General features: G+C 39.4%; 1 protein-coding gene across 1 annotated transcript; it reads right to left on the bottom strand.

The window, feature by feature from the left end:
• Positions 1-1,930: 1,930 nt before the first annotated feature.
• mrvi1 (murine retrovirus integration site 1 homolog) lies at positions 1,931-17,076 on the bottom strand. Its single transcript, XM_083920210.1, has 19 exons — positions 16,941-17,076; positions 12,831-12,937; positions 12,673-12,734; positions 11,803-11,967; positions 11,500-11,588; positions 11,083-11,130; positions 10,155-10,610; positions 9,950-10,052; positions 8,947-9,058; positions 8,774-8,804; positions 7,104-7,244; positions 6,764-6,895; positions 5,292-5,445; positions 5,087-5,136; positions 4,512-4,646; positions 4,024-4,085; positions 3,267-3,386; positions 2,958-3,086; positions 1,931-2,441 (listed from the first exon to the last, which is right to left on the bottom strand). The coding sequence occupies exons 1-19, from the start codon at positions 17,010-17,012 to the stop codon at positions 2,279-2,281; spliced, it is 2,331 nt and encodes a 776-aa protein (XP_083776336.1). The 5' UTR covers positions 17,013-17,076; the 3' UTR covers positions 1,931-2,278.
• Between the last annotated feature and the right edge of the window lie 4,556 nt (positions 17,077-21,632).

Raw genomic sequence — 21,632 nt, 5'->3', positions numbered from 1 at the left:
AAATTCTGTAAAAGGCCTAATGACGAATTAAGCAGAATTGTTCTTTGAGTTAAGAATCTAAGCAAAACAATTATTGGATTTAAGTGAAAATACAGCTTGAAATAAATGCGGTTTAAGCATGTCCTCATAGAATAAGTGATTTGCACTGTTACTGACATCTGACAGTGGGCACCTTGTCCAAATGATTTCCTCCCATGGGGAATAACTCAGTCATGAACATGCTTATGATCTCTGGCATCCTCTGATGAGCCTTTGGCACACGACGACGTCCCACTTCCACAAAAACATCTCCACATGAGCCCTGACGGCAGGAAATGACGCAGGGCTGACGAACGCACAGGAGTGTTTTTGTCAGATGTGAGGTGTCAATGAGAGCAAAATATATGACAATTGGGAGCTACGGAAAAGGACTTTTAACTTCTCTTAATGCGTTTGTGTGTCTCCAGAGTCAATTCAAGACCTTCTAGAGTTAAATTACATTACGTTAAATGGTTTCCTGAGGTAATTAAGCTAAGCTCCTGAGATGACATGATATGGTGGGAAAATGAGAAAAGAGAAGAAAATATAATCGGCATAGACCTTTTTCTCACAGCAGACATTTTGACAGTATGACAATAACAGGATTCTGAAACTGAAGCAGTTAAAATCGAATTCAGCCATTATTAATTTAATGATGACGATGATGAAAGTAATATAAATCATGTTGCGGGGTTTGTTACACAGAAAATAAATAAAGAAACATCCAATTATTTACAGGTGTCTCTTTCCCAATGTCTATGGGTCTTTTTGGGCAATGGCTTCACATGGCTGTCAAATTGGCCTCAAGAGCCGGCACACCTACTGGAGCCTAGTAAACCATGCAGATTTTGCGAATTACCAGGGGGAACGGCTATTTCGTAACCTCACATTGACGTCAAGAATCCAACTTTTTGTTTTGATGTTTCGAGAAACAATACGGCATATTAAATGTTAATTACCGAGCTTTAGAGATGCAGGTAGGTGGATTTAGTTACCACTGGAAAGAGCTAGGCTTGCGGTTTACCCTATTTTAAGTATTTGTGCTAAGCTAACCAGCGATAGCTTCATTTTACCATACAGACATGAAAATGGTATCAAACTTCATCCAACTCTAGGCGAGAAAGCCAATAAGTGTACTTTGCAAAATGTCAAACTATACCTTTAAAATGGCTTTAGCGAGAAAGCTCAGCTCCAAACATCAGACAGACATAATTAGCAGCTCTCTAGTGACCATAGTGGAGCATTTAGCAGCTAAAGAGACAGATTTTCCTTCAGGAGTTGGTAGAGACCAAATACAGAGAGAGGATGAATACTAGACTTATATTTACCAGGAAGCCAGAAACTTTTGTATGCAACTGTCACCATACCAACATAAATGTGATATGTGAATGTTATGCTAATAACGTCTTGAATCCATTGCCCCCATATATAGTATAAAAGAAAAGTTAGATGTTATCATGGTAGAAGAGAGATTATATAACCAACTAGCTTCGGTAGCACCTTATATTTCTCAATAGAAATGAATACAATGTCTTTTTAGGCACCTTTATTTAAAGGTGAAGTGGCAGGGAATCAAATCCACGAAGAACAAACAACAAAATTAGGCACATATGTGCAAAGAAGATCAAAATAAGCCTCATGCCATCTAATCAGTGCTCTCATACAAGAAGAAAACATCTCAGTGCTCTGAAGACACAATCCAAAATGGCACAAACAAGAACCATCAGCTGCAAAATATTGCACTTAAGGAATAACTGTGGAATGTGCTTATATTTTAAAGTAATTAAATACACATTATAGACATTAAAACAAAACATAACACATTCCTTTATTTTCTATATCTTTAAATTTTAGTTCAAAATATCTCAGGGGCTCTATCATCTATTGGACCTGAGAGATTATACTTCAACATTAGAGTGTGGCATTTAATGGAAAGTGCCATTCATCACCCAAACCAGAACATATCATTACGTATGCATCTAGTTTTATATATCAGCACACTATATAATTGGTCCCTAAACAGAAATTACCTTTTTTTCTTGCTGCAGCAATCTGTCAAATTTTCAACCCAAACAAAATGATAACTTAATGCTTTTAACTATGACAAAGGTAATATTATCCATAAAGCCTCCCAAAATGTCTTTGGCCCTCCGGAGTCAGGGTCATGGATTCAAGTGAGTCCGAGTGACACGGAGGACGACTCTGTTATTCTGTTCTGGGGTTCTTTGGTTGTTCTGCTACACTCAAAGTCCGTCTTTGCTTACGTGTCCTCACGTCTCTTGTAGTAGTCACTGAAGAATGTAAAAATACTGATAACCAGACACATCACCACAAACAGTGTCAGGGCGGTCCAGAGGAGGCGGCGATTCAAGGGAATCTTGGGACAAAAGCTACCAAGAAGAACCAGGACCTCCTCCGTCCTCCTGTGAAGACAATAACGTCACAGCTGTCAACAGTTTTGTATGTGTATTCTTTAAATGAAAAATATGTATCTGAATATTTAACGGCAAAAAACTTATATAATCTATCTTGAACCCATCAAAGAGATATTAGAAATATTTTTCAAGAATAATGAACATGAGAGTTTATTCCTTTAAATCTGATTTATCTTTGTTGTATGTTTTACCATTCACGGATTATCATACACAAACTCTGTAGAGCTACATAAAGACTTGCTCTTATCACTGACTCATCATCATCATTATTAACCAACAGGATACAAATGACAGATGTTTGATTATAAACATTCAAGTGCCTAATAGGTGTGCACAGTAACAAAATATACCTCCAAAGTTAAAAGATGCATATAATACTGACACGGATTTCTTTTACTCTTTTTCGATTATGTTTTGTGGCCCGGTTTGATTGTTTGGTCTGCTTATGCCAAAACTGTCAAAGAACTGTCACATATTTCTTTTTTAGCAGCAGCTTTAGTTTACCTGATTGTCCTTCTCCTCTTTCCGCTTTCTTCATCCTTATTCTTCAATTCCAGAATTTTCTCTGCAGTGTTTTCCTCTTCCTGCTTCTCCTCCTGGAGCACTTTGCTATCCTTCAGTCCCTCTTGGTAGCTGCATTTGAAACATTAAAATTTACCAGCAAGATCCAAGGATATAAAGTTATAATACTGATGCCCTACCATCAGGAAGTAACATATAATATTGGACTTATTCTGCACAACAACAACATAACTGATGAGTCCCATAAAAGTCCCATATTTGTATGTAGTTAAGGATGAGAGAAGGCCTCACCCTTTTTTATACTCCTCCTCGATCTTTGCCTTGAACTCGGCTCTGATCTCGGCTCTGATCTCCTCTAAGTTGACTGGAGGCTTGGCTGGCTCACTTTCCTGCTCCGATGCACTCTTTCCACTGCATTGTTTCGGAAAGAACAATCAGCCACCACAGCAGACGTTATAAAACCGAGATGAGTGAACATTCAGGTTCCATCACAACACCATGGCCTTGTTTTATAATGGACAAACTGCAGCATTGGGAGTGGAAGCGTGCATTACAGGCGAGTGCGAAGAAAAAAAAATGGAGCTGGCACTTTGCACATTTGTTATTGCTATTCTTGTCTCCTCACAGAACATCTAGACACTTGAGAGCTCCACTCAGGCTCTCTTTATAACCAGGATGTGATTGGAGCCTTGTGCCTGCACTTTGTCAAACTCTTTGCACAAATGTTTAGATTACGACCCAAGATAGCATATCCATCAACTGCAGCAGGATTTGATTATTTTTTATACTGTCAGGGTTATTTTCATTCCACTGGGGCTTTCTCTGCACCGTAAAACACATCCTGAAGGTCACACAAACAAGAAAAAGGTCCCACTGCAGCACAGAATGCTTTTGATAAGAATGATTACAAGTTCAGTCTTGTCTTGGCCCATTGTTTTAAGGACTCTGTGGTGACCTTGAAAACCAATGGTATGTGTGCATACTGTACATGCAGTCATGTGTGTATGTGTGCGTGTAAGCAAAACACATGCAAGTACATAAAACATACCATTCTGCTGCTGGTTGTGGCGCCTCTGCGGGAGCGTTGGTTTTCACATCATTTGCTTCACACTAAAGAGAAGAGTGTTTAATATTGTTTAAGGATATCTATGGGGTTTTTAAATTATTAATAGGAGAGAAAAGAAGAAAAATTCTGCAACACGCATTTATATTCATATTAAGGGCTTTTCTCTGATTTGTGCCTTTTTGTGATATAAAAATAGAGAATTTATTACTGATGACCAGTGAATTACAGCAATGGGTTTACATTGCAAAATACTATAACTTGTATACTATCTATTTAGAAATGGAAAGAAACTAGTTGATTTCCTAAAAAAATCATGTCCCAAGATGTCCTAAACACTAACCCACTGTACATAGTGTAACTTCCCCTCAACAGTCACTCTGGTAGAGTGGGTGTCAGTGCATTATAAGCTTGAGATGTAATTTCCCATAATTTCCCGACAGGACAGGACAGGACAGGACAGGAAGACCTACCAGGACAGGAAGAGCAGCACCAGCTGTGGGTCCCACGTTGGGGCCTGGGCTGGCTGTAACTGGGGACTGACCTGGGATGTTCAGGAGGTTAAACTTAGGCACCACCGCTACGCTCACCCTACGCCTGGGCAGAGCCTAGTGAGGGCCGGGTGAAAAGGAGACAGAACACGTGCCATTGTTAAGAAGGGAAAATGAGAATATTAGGGATGCAAAATGTCTGGACATTTACAACTACAAAGGTACGGTGATGTCTCTGAAATAAGAGACGATTTCATACATTATCCGAGAAACACAAAAGAGCTTAAAAAACAGGACAGCTTTTGGACATTTTTGTAAACCAAAAAGAGGGGATCATAGTAAACGTTTTAGTTTTATTACAAGATAAACACAAACACAAAACATGTCTTCAAATTGCTTGTTTTGACTGACTAATAGTTCAAAATCCAAGACATTCAATTTACAACCATATGAAATAGAGAAAAGCACCTGGAATCAGAGAGTTTTTGGCACAAATTTTCTGGTGATCGAGTAATCATTTCAGCACTAAAAAAAACTTGAGAAAGAGAAGTGCTTACCTTTCCCAGGGTGAGAGACATGGATCTCGATGGCCGCGGAACTCCATCATCTGTAGAGAGATATACAAAAAAAACACAGAATACAGTTTTATGCAAGCCCAAAAACCATTAACTTGTAATGAGAAATGTAATGTCAAGTTGTCTGCGCTTCATTCTCTGTGTTTTCCTGTGCCTGATGTGAATGTTGTCACCAGCGCTATCTCACCTCCGGTGTCTACGGACCCTCCATAACAGCGATTTGAATTCTGGTTGGCCAGCTTCTTGAACTCCATCAGCTCTGCATGGTCCTTCTCATAAGTCCTCTTTAGGTTTTCCACATATTGCATCATGACCTCGGTGGCTTTGTTCATACGTTTCTCCTGTTGCACAATGAAAAATACAAGACTGTATTACAATATTGAGCACAGAACCAAACTTATATACTACCTTAAAGCAAAGAGACACATCTATATTTTTAATAAATAAATAAACAATATGAATGTCCAGCATACATTTGACTTATATATATATATATTTAAATCTACACAGAGCTCATGAAGAGAAAAACTTTACTTTAAGAAAAAAGTAACAATAAAGCCTGCTTTATACTGTATATAAGCTAAACATATTTTAGCCACCTTAAAAACATATATATATATATATATATATATATATATATATATATATATATATATCAGTTTACGTGTACGCTATTATATAAAGAATATTTTCACTGTTTGCCTTGACAACAGACAGCCCTGTTTAAGTTTACTTTGGGACAACTGAAGCTGTTAACATGCCTTCTTCAAATCCACCAGACTCCATTGACAAAAACAACAATTTTACCTTGCAGAACACAGGGGTTAGGAACTAATAAAACAAACAAACTTAAGGCAGCATTAGACCAACAACTCCCGTGTCCTGTGAGGCAAAAGTTTTTTGTCAAAGAGTATATAGATAATGGCTTCAGTTCTCCTTAAAACTAGAGGGCTGTCTGACAGCTAGGTAAAGCAGTGAAAATACTCTTAATATAGTGTACACTTACGCAAACTGATATTGAGTTTTTGGGTGGTCCTTTTTTAGGTGGCTAAGATACGTTTTGATGCTGCTCACATCCACAGCAGTGTATTGCTTAGCTTACATGCCTGTCCTCCTGCCTGCTTCTCCAAAATTGGGGGCGTGCCGACCGCCATCTACTGTAGGTGCTACCTCACATAATCCGACTTAAAAATATCCTATCTATCCGTTTAACATTGAAATAATAGAGACTTCTAGTCATCTTAATTAGATGAAAATGTTATATGAGCCTACATTTCTGTGCAGCTGATAGAGCCTTATAATTATATTGTTATTAACAGATTGGCAGCAGTTCAAAGAAAAGACATAAATATGTGGTAATTCATTTGAGCGGTTTGAGGTTATAAACAGCTAAAGACCTCTTTACTGCAAAAACAGTAAATTTGCTCTATAACTGATGTTTGCTTTGGACGGGACGAAGTCGGCCATGATATCAGATAAAAATCTTCCCCGTAATTTTAACAATGCTGCCAAACAGGCGTCCCAGAGGCCCAGAGACATCCTGACGAAGACAGAATCGTTTAAACAATAAGATGAACTGTATATTTACACACTGCACCATTCTCTTTTTCTGTCACTAACGGTTTGCATTGTCATCTGCATGCGTTTGTATAACTGCACCTGTCGAACTGCTCCGACGATCTCTGATCTGCTGGAGAGCCGCGTGGCCAGTCGGTGCAGCACCGCTACCGTCTCTATGAGGCGCTGGTAGGCCTCGCGCTGCTCCAGGTTCTGCCACTGGGGAGAAGTCATCTACAAGAAACACAACATCTCGTTACAACTCTCTCAGGAAGACAAAGTGTACATCAGTGTTCTCTTTGTACCTGAGATTGGACTCAGACAAGATAAATATTTACTGTGGGGCACTTCCAGGAAACATTAAACAGATGAACAAGCACTAAAGAGCCAGAGGGAATTGTTCTTTTCTATCCAATATCAGCTGCTGTTTTCGAAGGCTGACCTTCAGTGCTCCTTTGAACTCTTCTAGTTCTTTCTCGGTGTCTTCCTCAGTCAGGTTCCTCTCTCTCTCTGCCTGTTTGAGCCGCATCTCCAGAGTGTAGTTGTCATTACGATATGCCAGTGACAGCTGGACAAATGCGTTCTGTGGGGAGGAAATGACTGCGATATAACACTCAGAATGGTACATTAAACAGCACATTAAATACAGATGAACTGCTGGTGCTGGCAGCACTCCAACTCAGAGGAATAAATCAGAGGAATGCATAGAAAACTCTCCCACAGTGCCGCACACACAGTTGTTTGTATAATACTAATATGCATTTTTATAGGTTCACTTTTGAGAGAGAATTGTGAAGCCCTGAGACGAGCATGGGGAACAAGCTGTGATTCTGACGTTTGACCTCTTGATGTTTTTGCTACGTTGATCAAAGCCAGCCTGCACAGTTTTCCAACCTACATCGGCCACAGCTGAGAGGAAATATATGACCTCTGACTGTCCTGATCCAGACACATCCCCGAGGGAGCAGCGAGAGGGGCTGCAGCCTGAGCACAACCGCGTCATTAATGTTTGCATTTTTTCTCCACAGGAAATCACTCTCGGTCTCTTCGGTCTGATCAGGAAGAGTAAAACACTTTCCTTTTGACAGAACACCGCCTAACTCAGGCAGCCAATTTTTACGAAGGTGTAATTAGCTACTTTGGTAACAGAACACCTGGCAAATGTTCAGCAGTGAGTGGAACAACAGATCTGCTTGCAACTGTTTTGTTCAAAGTAAACAGATTATTGTTGGTGGTCAGTTTTATGACCCACTGTATGAGTCATGCACAGAATTACTGTTGAGTGTTTTGAAGGCAGAAATGAAAATGAGAATATCAAATTGAATATATTTAATTTGAGGCAAATTCTTTTATTATTATTGTTTGCTTTTGCTATATACCAGTTTAAATTGTGAATAAGTTGAGTCTCTTACTACTATTCAGACTTTCATATACCACCAAAGTGACTTTTAAAATGTTAAGTTATTAAAGGAAATAGTCCAAAATTTGGGGAAATATACATTTTTACTTTCTTGCAGAGAGTTAGTTGAGACGATTGATGGCACTCTCATGTCTTGCACGGTATTATGAAGCTATACTATAGCCAGGTAATTGTTAGCTTAGCTTAGCATAAAGACTGTAAACAGGGGGAAACAGCTTGGCGGACTCTGTAACTAAATCCACCTACCAGCACCTCTAAAGCTCACTGATCAACTCTTTATATCTTGCTTGTCAATGTCTAATCTGTTCAAAACTCAGCTGCCAGACAAAAAGCAAAGAAACCAGGAAGAAACCCTTTTTACAGATTAAACGAACAAGGTCAGCTGGGATTGGCTACACCCCCCCCCCCCCCAACCCGATAGGGACAAGCGCTTGAAGATGGATGGATGGATGGATAAACGAACGAGATGTAACATGTTAATTAGTGTTAGTATTGTGCTTGAACAGAGCCAAGCTAACAGTCCCCCCTTTCCAATTTCTACGCTAAGCTAAGCTAACCAGTAATTAAAGTGGTAACTTTAAATGCTTAATCATAAAAGGGAATAATTTGATGTTTTTGTGAATTGTATCTTTATTTTTTTAGCAGAAATATTGTGAAAATCACCCAAAATCCCGTAAAGATCAGATACCAACCTCAACTTCTTTTTCAGTGAGAGGGGGTGCACTGGAACAAAATCAAAGAGGAACTGTTATTATGAAAAGTAATGTACATAAGTATTTTGTTAATATTAAGATGCAAGGAAGGTTATTTTTTAGCAAGGTAAAAGAAAAAAGTTAACTTAAGCAACAGTTGGTTTGTTACACACCAGCCTGGTAGACCTCGGTGGAGTTTGAGTTTTCTCAGCATCACGTCTGAAATGTTTGGCATGGCGTCTGACTTCTCCTTTGCCTCCTCACTGCTGGCTGAGTTTGGAGAAGCTGCAGACACATAAATCAGACCTAAAGAAAGTTAACTGGCCTTTTTTTTCCAGAGAAGTTTTGCTTCAAGTGTCAAGTCATTGGAGACTGGTTAAAGTCAGGACTCAAGTGATCATGTGCAAGTCTACGTAAAGCTACACCTCTTTAAAGTGAGAATGTGTATCTTTCCCTTAACAGCAGTCACTGTACACAAAAGTGACAACTACAGGACAATGAATTATACTGAAATGTAGCAAAATAAAGAAAAGTCAGTAAAGCGATGCAGTAAGTTACTTACACTGCTAAATATATCTTGTTTGCTAACACTAGGCATTATAACTGATTTGCATTTTATTTCTTCTAACTTCAACTTTTCATTTGTAAGAAGTCATTATGTGTTCTTTCAAAAGTGCCAGTCTCGCTTTTAAGGTCTCTAAGTGCTGACCTTTAAGATGAATAAATAAAATAAAATACAACATGTGTGCAGTTTCCTTCAAAGATGTGTTGATAGTTGATAGATAGGTCAAAGCATTTTTGGGTCAAATCTTAAGCCTGTCAAGTTTCAACTAAGTAAAGTCTCAGAGCAGTCAAGTCCAAATAAAGTCTCAAGTCCCAGGTCCAAAGCTCTGTATCTTTACCAAAACACACACGATACATAAACCATCTCCTCATTTTCATCTTTGGCTCACATGCTTTAACAAGCATGCCATCTGCTGATGGAAAATGTAAACAGCATTTATTTCTCAGTTATGAGGTTGCCAGTAAATGGGTGGCACAGAGGGAAAAAAACAAAAAACAGATCATCATCATTTTCTGACTGGAACAGATTTTCCCTGAGATTCAGGAAGTGCACACCCTTGGCGACGTTGCTGAATGTACTGTTGAAAGTACTTTCTGTCTTCTGTCGCATACAAGAGGGAAAACAAAGACTGTTACCCTTTTCCTGTTCAGCAGCTTCACTCAAATCTGGTAACTTGGATCCCCCTATGCTTTGGTTACGCATCAGTTTGTGCTCCTGTGTACACAAACACACATAGGAACAAAGCATTTACACGTAATTTTAGAAAAGAGGCATTTATCCAAAAATGCAGGCAGTGTCATGTTACTGATGCTTTACCTCTCTGAATTTAGACAGTTTCTGTACACTCCCCTGCTGGGCGGGGAGGTCCTTGTACCCTGAGGACTTGAAGACAGCATCTCTGGGCTTGTCTGCGAATGTATCCTCCGCTGTAGGAGGGAAACTCGGGGCTCCGTTTCTAGAATTAAGGGTGCCTACAGCATCCCAGGAAACAGCCCTCATAAGAGGAGGGAAGGCCCCAATCGTCTTGATCTCGGCTGTACAGGGGGCTTGTTGAGTAGGGGGTCGGGGGACGGGCTTGGCTACCCCTGTGGCCGGGACCTGGTTTGGGTTTCGGCCTGGACCAGGTCCTTCATCTGCTTTACCGACTGTTGGAGGACTCTTAGGTGCAGCAGGATCACAGTTCTCCTTCTGAACAGCAAAACGGGGTGTCAGAGTCCCAGAGGACACTTTCCTCTTCTCAGAGGGCTTCCAGTCCACCAACAGTCTGTTGCCCTGAGGTTAACAAGATATTAACTTGAATTAATACATTTAGCATTCATGTTGTGTTTATATCAGCATCCTTCATCAGGCAACCATGAATGTTTGTACAACATTTTGTGCAACTCCATGTTGCAGGTGTAGATAAGTGAAACGTTCGAGAGGATCAAAATCGTTGGGGTTTATCCTCTGGGGAACATGAATGCCGGCACAAAGTTCCATGCATCCATCCAACAGCTGTTGAGCGATTTCAGTCTGGACCAAAGCGGTGGACCGGCCGACACTGCCATCATAGTCACGCTGCTACATGTCTGTTAAAATGTTTGTAGCCTTTGGCTCTCAATGTTTTTTCATGTTGACCAGTGTGATTGTTGTCTTTTTCATAACTTCTACAAACCTTTCTCTCAGGCGTGCATTAGACAATACGTTAATTCATCATATCTGCATTAATAAAAAGAAAAGTAGTGAGTGAATCTGTTACTCTGACCTCCTGATCCTGAGTCGGTTGTTCTCGCACTGAAGGAACCTCCAGAAGCTACAACAGAGGACAACATAGCAAATGTGCTTGTGTTTATTAATATTACTTACAACTTAAAAACACAACAAAGGCAAATAAAATGAAACCTCAGTCAGTTTTAACGGGGGGAAAGAAGCATGCATCAAAAAATATCTGCATTGCAACTCGTGAGTGAATGTTGTTTATTTAATCAATGGTTACAATAATTTCTTTACCTGCCCGACCGACTGTGAGCTGACATGGGATGCCTCTGTGGGTCCTCCAGCTGAAAGAGCACAAAATGCCCCACATAATGAGTCTTGCAAAGATCAATGACCAAAAAAGAATTCTAGAAAAACAGGGTAGAAAAGTTATAAACGAGTTGTAAATATCTGTTTTCAATAGCACATTACCAGTTTGAGGAGCCACCGTCAGTGAGCTGCTTCTAGATGAACATGGCGAGGACGACGGAGTTGGAGTTGGAGTTGGAGAAAGACCTGTAGAAAAAAAAAACATTTGTGAATTAAACACATGACTAATTGAGTTCAATGTGACTTTAACCCATTTTTAAAGCAACAAACTAAATCAATTGGACAGTGGATAAATCAGTTTACCAGATACCCTCAAAAATAAACTCACTAAGACTCAACTCATGCTTAAGAAATTATCTCCTATGTACAGTGTGTATGTTTGTGTGTGTGTCTTCACTACCTGTGGGTGAGTCAGTGAGGGAGCGGCGGCCGCGGCGTGTCAGGAAACGGTCGCTGACCTTCTTGGCCTGTTGGAGCAGCTCCAGGTTCTTCTGACGATCCTCATCAGAGAGATGCAGCTCCGGGAGCTGATCTTTTACCAGGTCGATCACATTACCTCTGCTGTCTGAGAAAGACCACACACACACACACACACACACACACACACACACACACACACACACACACACACACACACACACACAAACACACACACATACACATACACATACACATACACATACACATACACATACACATACACATACACATACACATACACATACACATACACATACACACACATACACATACACATACACATACACATACACACACACACACACACACACACACACACACACACACACACACACACACACACACACACACACACACACACACACACACACACACACACACACTCGCACTTTTTGATTTCCCATTGTTTTCTAGATTTTTCTAGACATGTCAAGTTAAAGCGAACCAAATGCAGTTATAAAAAAGTAGCAGCGCTTATCTGTAGGCTTGCTTGCCTGTTCAAACATTAGTAATAAATCTTTAAAAATAAACATTTTGCACAAGACGTTTTGAGCACACAAGAAGTTTAAAAAGGCTGTGAGCGCATTTGAATTTGAAACAAATATTTAAATGGGATTCCTCACTATAAAGTCTGCTCTCTAAACATCAGCATTGGCCATTAAAAAACCCATATCAGTCGAGTATTTTGTTTTGATTCATCCTCTGAAAGACAAATCTTTGTGTGTGTGTGTGTGTGTGTGTGTGTGGGTGTGTGTGGGTATGTACACACAAGGTTACAGGGTTTACCCACCGACTGTGGTGATGGGTCCTTCAGTGGAGTTTCTGGCCAGGCGAGCCCTTGGACTGTGTGGCCTGAGAGAGGAAACAGTAATCATACAGACACATTGTCCCTATTTGCAGCCAAAAAAGAAGGAAACTATTTCAGTGTTTGAGATGGTGGACGATTACCTGTTCTGCTCCATAGGATGTCCTTCTTGTTGGACAATAGTGGCCTGCTGTGGGTAGACGATGGTGGGGGCAGTCATGATGACTGTTAAGCCTTCGCCTGGTGTGGACTGTGCAAAATACACGACAAAACAAACGTGTCAAAGATAAAACAAAGCAAAACTGTTGTTATATATAGATATATATATATATATAGGTGTCACTTTTTTTCAATAAATATGCATGATATTAGCACATGATACAAGTATCCAAACTAGATTTTTACAGTAATATCCTCAACAAGACAGGGCCTCAAAATTGGGTAAAAATGCAGTTTATATTTTGCTACAGTGGAACACATTTAAACAGCTGGTAATCCAGCATTAACTACAGGGACAGCAGGAAAGATTTGCGTCCGCTATTGGGATCACCTTAAAGTAACTACAAGGAGTTTTTAACTGGTTATGAAACAGTTTCCATTTAATACTGATGCCTTTACATGGCCTACAAAAGCAAACAAGACAATCAGTGAGGAGATGGGTTATGTCTATGTTCTTAATACTCGTCACTGGGTCCAATTCCTCATGAAATCAGAGAAACATGTTTACATTTAATGTTTAGCAGTGAGTAGTACGTTAGCCAGATGAACGGAAGCAGGAGGAGATTATTCTTTAGAGAATTTTATTTTTTATTTTATTTATTGACGTTATATTTTGTGGTTACATCAATTATAATTTTCTTTCACTCACTTCAAAAACAAATGTGAGCGCTTGCCAGATAAAAATCTTTATGGCACGAGGCGGCATGGCGCTCATGGAAACACTAGCTACTGCTTTTGTCCACAGGGATCGCCAAAATCAACACAAAAGGGAAGTTCGGGGGTGGCTGCTGGGACAGTGGTTGAAGCAGTCGCCTAATGTAAAGAGGCTGAAGGTCCTCAAGGCAGTGGCCAAGGGTTCAACTCCTATCTACTAAAAGGCTTGAAAAATAATATTTTTTTTAAAACGGAAGTTGAAATGCTTTATAATTAAAAGAAATAGATTTTTGGTTTGTTGAAGCGGGCACCTACAGTATAGCCTGCTGTGAGTATGGATATCTGCAATTGAAAATGAAAATGAGCAAATCATCACTCAGGTAATTTTTGTTGAATGTGAACGTTATGATAAATCTGTTTCTCTCAGCACTTCAGCAATGAAAGCAATGCAAAAATGAATGGTCCAAATCGAAGCAGCAGAGGCCAAGACATCCTGTCCTCTTCTCTTGTGTGGTTCAAGTTTCAAAGACTGCAAGATCCTACACCTTCCATAATGCAGGCTGTCTGTCCAGAGCCACATAACACATTATAATATAATATAATATAATATAATATAATATAATATAATATAATATAATATAATATAATATATGTATAATAGTTCCACATGCTAAATTGGACTTCTAGTGATGTGTAAACTGAACTCAGTGTATAAAGTGGTGGATCACCCCTTTAATGACCCCACAGCTTCAAACATTTAGAAAACCTTACATCTTCTTAAATTATAGGTCATCAGTTCCTGTTTCATAAAATCCTTAATCCTTGTCCAACCATAAAAGGTATGTAGGCAAGTAAACACAGACTGAGATCAAACACTAATTCCCTAAGAGCTCCTCTCAACTTATCTTTGCCCTAGAATCCAAATAAAAGGATTCCTTCTGGTGGTAATGCAGCAGAAAGGCCAAGGCTGTGCTGTAGTAAAGGTGGATACTTTTATAGTGTTGGCATCTGCTCTGAAGACTGGATTACACAGCTTCATTACATTCTGCAGAGATGTCTTATCTAGCCTGTGTGTTTATGAGTGACTGCAGCGGAAGGCGATGCCCACAGAGTGTTTAACGCTTTGTTGTGTGGAGGATGTTTGATCAACTTCTGGATCTGAATCTGACCCCTTCAATATTATATTCGTCATATTGTTGTAATGCTGGAAAAGACACAGTATATCTCTAATCTCGGGGCTGTTCATGATTTAATGGGACAGTTAACCTAAATGAGAAAAATATTTAATTTCCATTTACTTCTACTGGTATGTAGCCATGCAGATAGTTTTGGCTTGGAAAAGAAAATATTTTTAAAGATATAATTTTGTAAAAAGTGAGACTACTATGTCGATTTTTTTTTTTTTATAAAGCAGTTCGAGGTGCTATGTAAATACAGTGAAAGTATCATAATGCTCAATCCACAGAGAAAGTCACATATATTCTGAAACTGTTTCTTTAAACAAGCCGCCACAACTTCTGTACGGTTGGGATGTCACAACTATATAGTATATAGGTAGAAAGTGCCGCTACAGTGCCGTATCCAGAGATGGAAAAAGTACCCAAATTCTTTACTTGAGTAGAAGTAAGACTACCTGTATAAAAAACAACTTAAGTAAAAGTGAAAGTACTGATCCAAATATTCATTCAAGTAGATTAACTCAAAAGTATTATAAAAAGTAAAAAGTATTTCTATTGCACGATTCACTGCAAAGCTAATAACCACACGATAATTTATATGGAATCCATTTAATCAATGTCATTGTTTGAAAAAACACAAGATGTATCCTAATGTACTTTACCATGGTCAACTGTAGGCATTTGTATTGTACATGTCAGGTTCACACATCACACTTCTGAACATTACATTTTAGACCAAGATTGGCTTCTAAACTGTGGTGTTATAAATTATACTAGTAGGTCCAGCTGTTAATCAACCTTTTGAATTGCACATCAGGCAACAATACTACTACTATAACACATACTAGACCGCCATCCTCATCACTACACTACATCACTTCATCCCTCTATGCGAGTCGAATGTGAAGGCAGGGAAAACTAATGTACCAAAATTGTTTGTTCAACTTCAAGAGAAGAAGGTTTTCGAAGCTCTTGGAACATAGCTTAGCCCTCCTGGGTCTAAAAATCATCAATCTGATTTACTGACGGACAGACAGCCGTGTCTCTGCTGTGCCTCTCTCAAGATGGCAGGCAGGAGCCTGTAAACGCAGGCTACAGGCTGGCGTGCATACGTCACAATGCCAAAAAGAAAATAGATGTTTTTGTTTGTTTTTAAGATTACAAGCCTTTTGGGAAACGTAAGGAGTAGAAAGCAACGATAATCGTGTTACAAATGTACTGAGTAAAAGTAAAAAGTTGTCAGAAAAATAAATACTTCTAAAAGTACAAATTACCTGAAAATTATACTTAAGTACAGTAACGAAGTATTTGTACTTCGTTACTTGCCATCACTGGCCGTATCATAGCAATCATTCCTTGGCTGTAATGAAGGTGCAGAGACACAGAGAGCGCAGATTTTGAAGACCTGGAAATGCTGACCAATCACAGCAGACTGGGCTTTTTCGGGTGAATACAGGTATATTCAGACAGACTATATGAGAAAAACAATGTATTTGAATATTAAAGCATGTAAACATGTTCAAATAGAAACCCAAAATACAAGTGTGAACCTGAAAATATAATAAATAACCCTAATATGGGACCTTTAAATGTAAGTTGGGTGAAATGACCCTTTAAAGTACTTGCTCCCGCTGGGGTTCCAAGATCCTATTAAGTCTGAGGGTTTGAATGAAATGTCACAATCATCCAGCAAGCATTTTTTTAAATCTTGATGTCAATTCAAGTTAATTTATATTCATATAGCCCAAAACCATAAATCACGAATTTGACCCAAAGAGGATTAAACATGACATTTTATGGAGACAGACATCTTCCAACCTAACATGGATGATTTACTATAAAGATAGATAAAGTGGCCTCCACAGACTCAAAAAAAAAATCCAGGAATCAGTTGAATTACAGATACACTTTAACATAAGAGCCAAAACTGATTGAAAATGATTGTTGTCACAGCACAGCCTCAGCTGGATAACCACAGGGAGCATTTGTAACCAGAGTATAAAACAAGTGTGTGGCGTCCTCTCACTGACGAGGGATGACTCAAAAGCTTCTGCTGCTAAACTGACAGCAGCATTTTGTTGACAGATGTTTAATTGCAACATTGATAGAATTTCCTCACCAGAGCCAAATTGATTATTCAGCGTCAGATTCCTGCCATGCTTTTTCTTTACAGAGTACGTCCTATAAAAAAGTGATACTCACTGTACTAGGAGAGCTGGAGGAACTGTCCAGCTCCTCTGGGGAGTCCTCCTCTTCCTCAGGCAGTGTGGGCATAGCCGGGAGCAGTGGGGGGCGTGAACGAGTGTGGGGGAAAATAAAAGGTTTCTCAGCGGCGCAGGGTGCAGCACAGGACTCCTTGGAGTTGTGGTCACTTTGCTCCAAAGGAGATCCCTGCAGGAAATGTTCCTCCTCTTCCTGGAGCTGCGAGATCATTAAGTAACAAACACGTTATGCATTAGATCAGTAAATGCTGAGAGGGTAAATCTTCTTTAACCTCTTCCTTTAAAAAACTGGATTACTTATGAATGGGGCAGTATTCTGAAGAAAGACTTTTCCCCTCAAGAAATAGACACTATAAATAAATAAGCCCCCAAATAGCTTCATTCTCAATTGCCTTGGGACAGCAGCTTCGTCAGAAACACAGCTCTCACAAGAGAACATTCATTACCAGTGAGAATCTACTGTACGGTTAAACATTAAGAGGAAAAATGCCATGACACATTTAATAAGCCATGACATTAATGAGGCACTGTGGATGCAACTTTTTCCATCACCCTGGAATAAAAGGATGTTCAGCAAAATACTTTACAGTAATTTAAATATTTTCTGTTTCAAAATGCATGATAAAGGTCAAAACAATCCATATTCTGCTGTTGGATTCATGCCATTCCACAATAAATGCATCTGGAGGAGAGTGGAGGGTTGCCGGAGGAGCTATGAATGAGCATGCACAGGTGTATCCTTTGCAGAGGTTTTTTCGGCACCTGTTACATATAAAAGAGGTGTGACACAGAAAACCATGGCAACCGTGCCACACTTCATATTTCATTGATGTCACTTTAAAATTAAAGGGCTACACAGCACGCGAGGAAACAAATAAAGGAAGTACAAACAGAAATGTGAAGAGGATTGAATGTTGACATAACTTTTGTTTGTTTACAAGAAAACGCCACAATGCATTTTTAAGAGGGAAAATGGAAGTGAAAGGCCTGAAACATTGATAAAATTCAGAGTTCAGTGGAGCAACGAAGAAAAACAGCAACACCATGAACGAGTGATCAATAACACAAATAAATACCACTCATGCCTGAGTTTGAAGCCACGGTTAAGCATGTTTTTCTTTCTACACAATGAATTTCAGCAGGCAGCTACTGTTTTGACCAGTATCAGACTCACTGGGATACACTGGGTTGTTATGAAACTTATTGCTCTCACAGGTCGACTGAGGAAATGAGCTCCCGAGGGCTTGTATGAGAACACTCTGTGTGGAACGACCATGAAAGATGACAGAGAGGAAAGATTGTTAGGCTACACTCGTTGTTTTTTTTTTAGCTTAAAGCTAACCCACACTGTGAATTCATTCAATATGTTTAAAAGTGCAACGTGGGAGAAACTGTCAGTATTATTATAGTAACGAATGAGACCACAGACTGAAGAAAAACTGGCAAAAGATACAACAAACTATGAGCAATGTTAGAGAAAAGCCAACAGCAAACTGATGCAGCATTTAGCTGTGAGGAGAAAGAAAATAACTAATTGATCGATCATATATTCTTGGCGTTAATGATCAACATTACTGGAAGAACGGCTAAGTACAGTATAAATGTTTGTGCAATCTGAACCTGTGTTATGGTCCATGCAAATATATTATATGTTAGTGGAACATCTTACTGTCAAAGTCAGTCTACTTATGTTTAAATCTCTCCCAAAGCAAAAACAAAGATTTTGCTGTCTTGGATATATAACAGGGGTGCAACTTTTATTGATCAATCTTCAGATGTCTTGTTTTGTCTGACCAGCAGTTTAAAAAATCCAGATAAATCCAAATGCTCACTTTAAGAAGCTGCGGCCAGTGAAAAGGTGTTTTAGCCTAAAAAGAAAAACACAAAAGCCCTTTAGTACTCTTGCACTGCCTCGTTGTCAGTGTCAAAACAAACTAATGTTGTTTTAAGATGTTTTACGTTGCTCTGTGACGTTTTATGTAAAGCAACTGACTGTAGCACTGTGTCCTCTGGGACAATAAAGTTTATTCTATTCAATTTTTTCTATTCTTTTCTGTTGTGTTACCTGGCTACACTTAATAGAAGCATCTAATTTAGTTAAACATTATGCATGTAACATTATTTGAACTCACAGCTCCTCCCTGTTCAGTAACAAATTTATGCAAATCTAAGTGAAGAGCAGATTTAACCCTTTGAAGACATCTGTATGAACGATTGTGAGCGGCTAGTGTGCTGGATGCTAATGTAACTCCTGTTTGTTTGGTCTCACCAAAAATAGCAAGATTTACATATGTATAACCATCACAGATGAGGCTCAGCAGACGATGAATAAGGCGTGCAGGCGAGTGAAAGGTGTGATGGGTTATGGGTTATTTCAGAGGTATGGCATGCACTCTACGCAAGGACAAATCCTCTGTAAATTCAGGGCCAGAATATGCAGTGTGCTGTTTAAACTTGACATGTTCTTGGGAACATAAAGGGACAGAAAGTAGAATATAACGCAGATGTTTTAGCATTTTCAAAACTTATTTCATCTGATTCTCAAATAATAGTTCTGTGATTATGTATCAAATCAGAGCAATAGAGGTGAGTTTTGAGGTTCTGCTGCATGTATAAAAATGAGAGTGAGTCTCCAAATATTTCTAACGTGACTATCTGACTGCCCCTGGAGTTCAGAGCTACTTTTGGTAACAACCACCTGTGTTTGTCCTGACTGACTAAACATCAAACCACTTGTTTCATTTTTTTCATTTTACTCTTTCCAGATCTGTAAAAGTTTGTATTTATTTTTGCAATAGTAATTTATTTTTCCCCTGTGCCTTAGTGTGATTTTAAAATATTTAAATATTGTATATATTGTTCCTGTTTTTCTTATTTTTTATATTTCCCTGTGTTTATATTATTTATATTTTTCTATATTTTCTACAATCTATTGTTTCTTATTGATGCTTCTTCTATGTTTACGATCCACTTGCTGCTGTAAAAAGGAAATTTCTCCTTTGTGGGACTAATAAAGGAATATCTTATCTTAATTGTCGCTAAAAGAATGCCAAATAAAGAGATGGATGATTAAAATAAATCAGATGTTGTATTAATAGTGTGTATTTGTACTGCCATGTGCCAAAAACTTTCAAAGCAACCCAACAAGCAAATGCATCGAGTTTAATCATATTTTGAGGACAGAATCCTGACTCAGCCCAAACAAAGATACCACCCTGCAGGAGGCTTGAGGGTGCAGACTATTTCCCCCGCACACCATGAGACTAGAGATAAATATTGCAGAGTAATTGAATCACTCAGATTATTTCTGGGGGGAACAGGATGGAACGTACAAGCCTGAATACAGACAGCCCCAGCATCACAATGAGAGCAAACAAGAACAATCTTCTTACAGTATACCCAAAACTTCTAAAATAAAACATATCTATCCTTAAGAACCACCGTCAGAACTAAGTTCTCATTGCTGCCAGGCCTAGCTGTCTCTTTCCTCAGAGGGAGACGAGGGGACCAGCACCCTCCTCCCCTCCCCTGTTACATAAGCCCACTCCCACTTGCCAGATTTGTTTAAAATTTGGTTGTGTGAAACACAGAGTACAGGGCCAGCAGAGGAAGTGGTTGCTACAGATGAGATAACAGGACAGAGGAAGTGTGAGAAGGACAGAAAAAAAAATGGACACGCAGAGAAATGTACTGTCAGATTAGGGAGCAGATAAATCCACTGACTCAAAAAATGCACGCACATAGAAGGAGGAAAGATGACAGAGTTTCATTTCCAGACAGATTATATAAACTCACCCCAGCAGCCACAAGTCAGACCAACAACTGTCAAACAGTCCAAAAACACACCTTCTTGCACAAGTGTTGACACAGCCACAGAGACGCTAGAGACGGATGGAACTGAACCAGCATCTCCTTTGTCCTCCTAAAACCATCACCCACTAAGACCCCACAGCTCCACGCAGCTGATCATCTGAACCTGTCCACAGAGAGCATGCACGTTACCTGAGTCCACCACTAGTGCTGTGTAAAAACACACTCGCTCCTGCCGATCTCTCCAACTCAGACCGACTTCCCACAGTGCAACTGTCACTCTCAGGCTTTTCCTCAGAAATCTCCTCTATCCTCGGGGCTTCTCCTTCCTTCTCCCGTCCCCTCCGTTCCCTGTCTTTTTTCAGCAGCAGCCTCTCTTTCACTCCTGGGAGCTTTGACCATTTAAGGAGAAGGGCTCCGTATGCCTCTTTGGGCTGCCGTGAAGTGTGTGTGTATGTGTGTATGTGTGTGTGTGTGTGTGTTCTCAGGCTGCTGCTTCACTGATCATCCGTCAACTAAAACCTGAAGAAAGTATGTTATTTTTTCCTGCAGGGTTTGTTTTGTTTCTCTAATCATAGTGTGGGAGCAGTAGGAGACATTGTGTGTTGTTATTGCATGTTTGTGAGAGATAGATAGATAGATAGATAGATAGATAGATAGATAGATAGATAGATAGAAGGATGGATAGATGGATGGATAGATAGATAGATAGATAGATAGATAGATAGATAGATAGATAGATAGATAGATAGATAGATAGATAGATAGATAGATAGATAGATAGATAGATAGATAGATAGATTGTTTCCGTGTCTGTGTTTACTCTGCAGCCTTAGAGGAATCCATGCAGCCACTTCCGAGC

Source organism: Echiichthys vipera (genome assembly GCF_963691815.1).
Source record: "Echiichthys vipera genome assembly, chromosome: 1".
In the NCBI taxonomy this organism is placed as follows: Eukaryota; Metazoa; Chordata; class Actinopteri; order Perciformes; family Trachinidae; genus Echiichthys; species Echiichthys vipera.
The sequence above is the reverse complement of the archived record's forward strand: the minus strand, read 5'-3'. Positions and strand labels throughout refer to the sequence as shown.

Coding starts and splice junctions, on each gene's coding strand:
- mrvi1 (XM_083920210.1), bottom strand. CDS start 17,012: ATGCCCACACTGCCTGAGGAAGAGGAGGACTCCCCAGAGGAGCTGGAC. Junction 4,086..4,511: donor GTGCTGCTCTTCCTGTCCTG/GTAGGTCTTCCT, acceptor TCTTCTCTTTAG/TGTGAAGCAAATGATGTGAA. Junction 2,442..2,957: donor AAGAGGAGAAGGACAATCAG/GTAAACTAAAGC, acceptor TTGTCTTCACAG/GAGGACGGAGGAGGTCCTGG.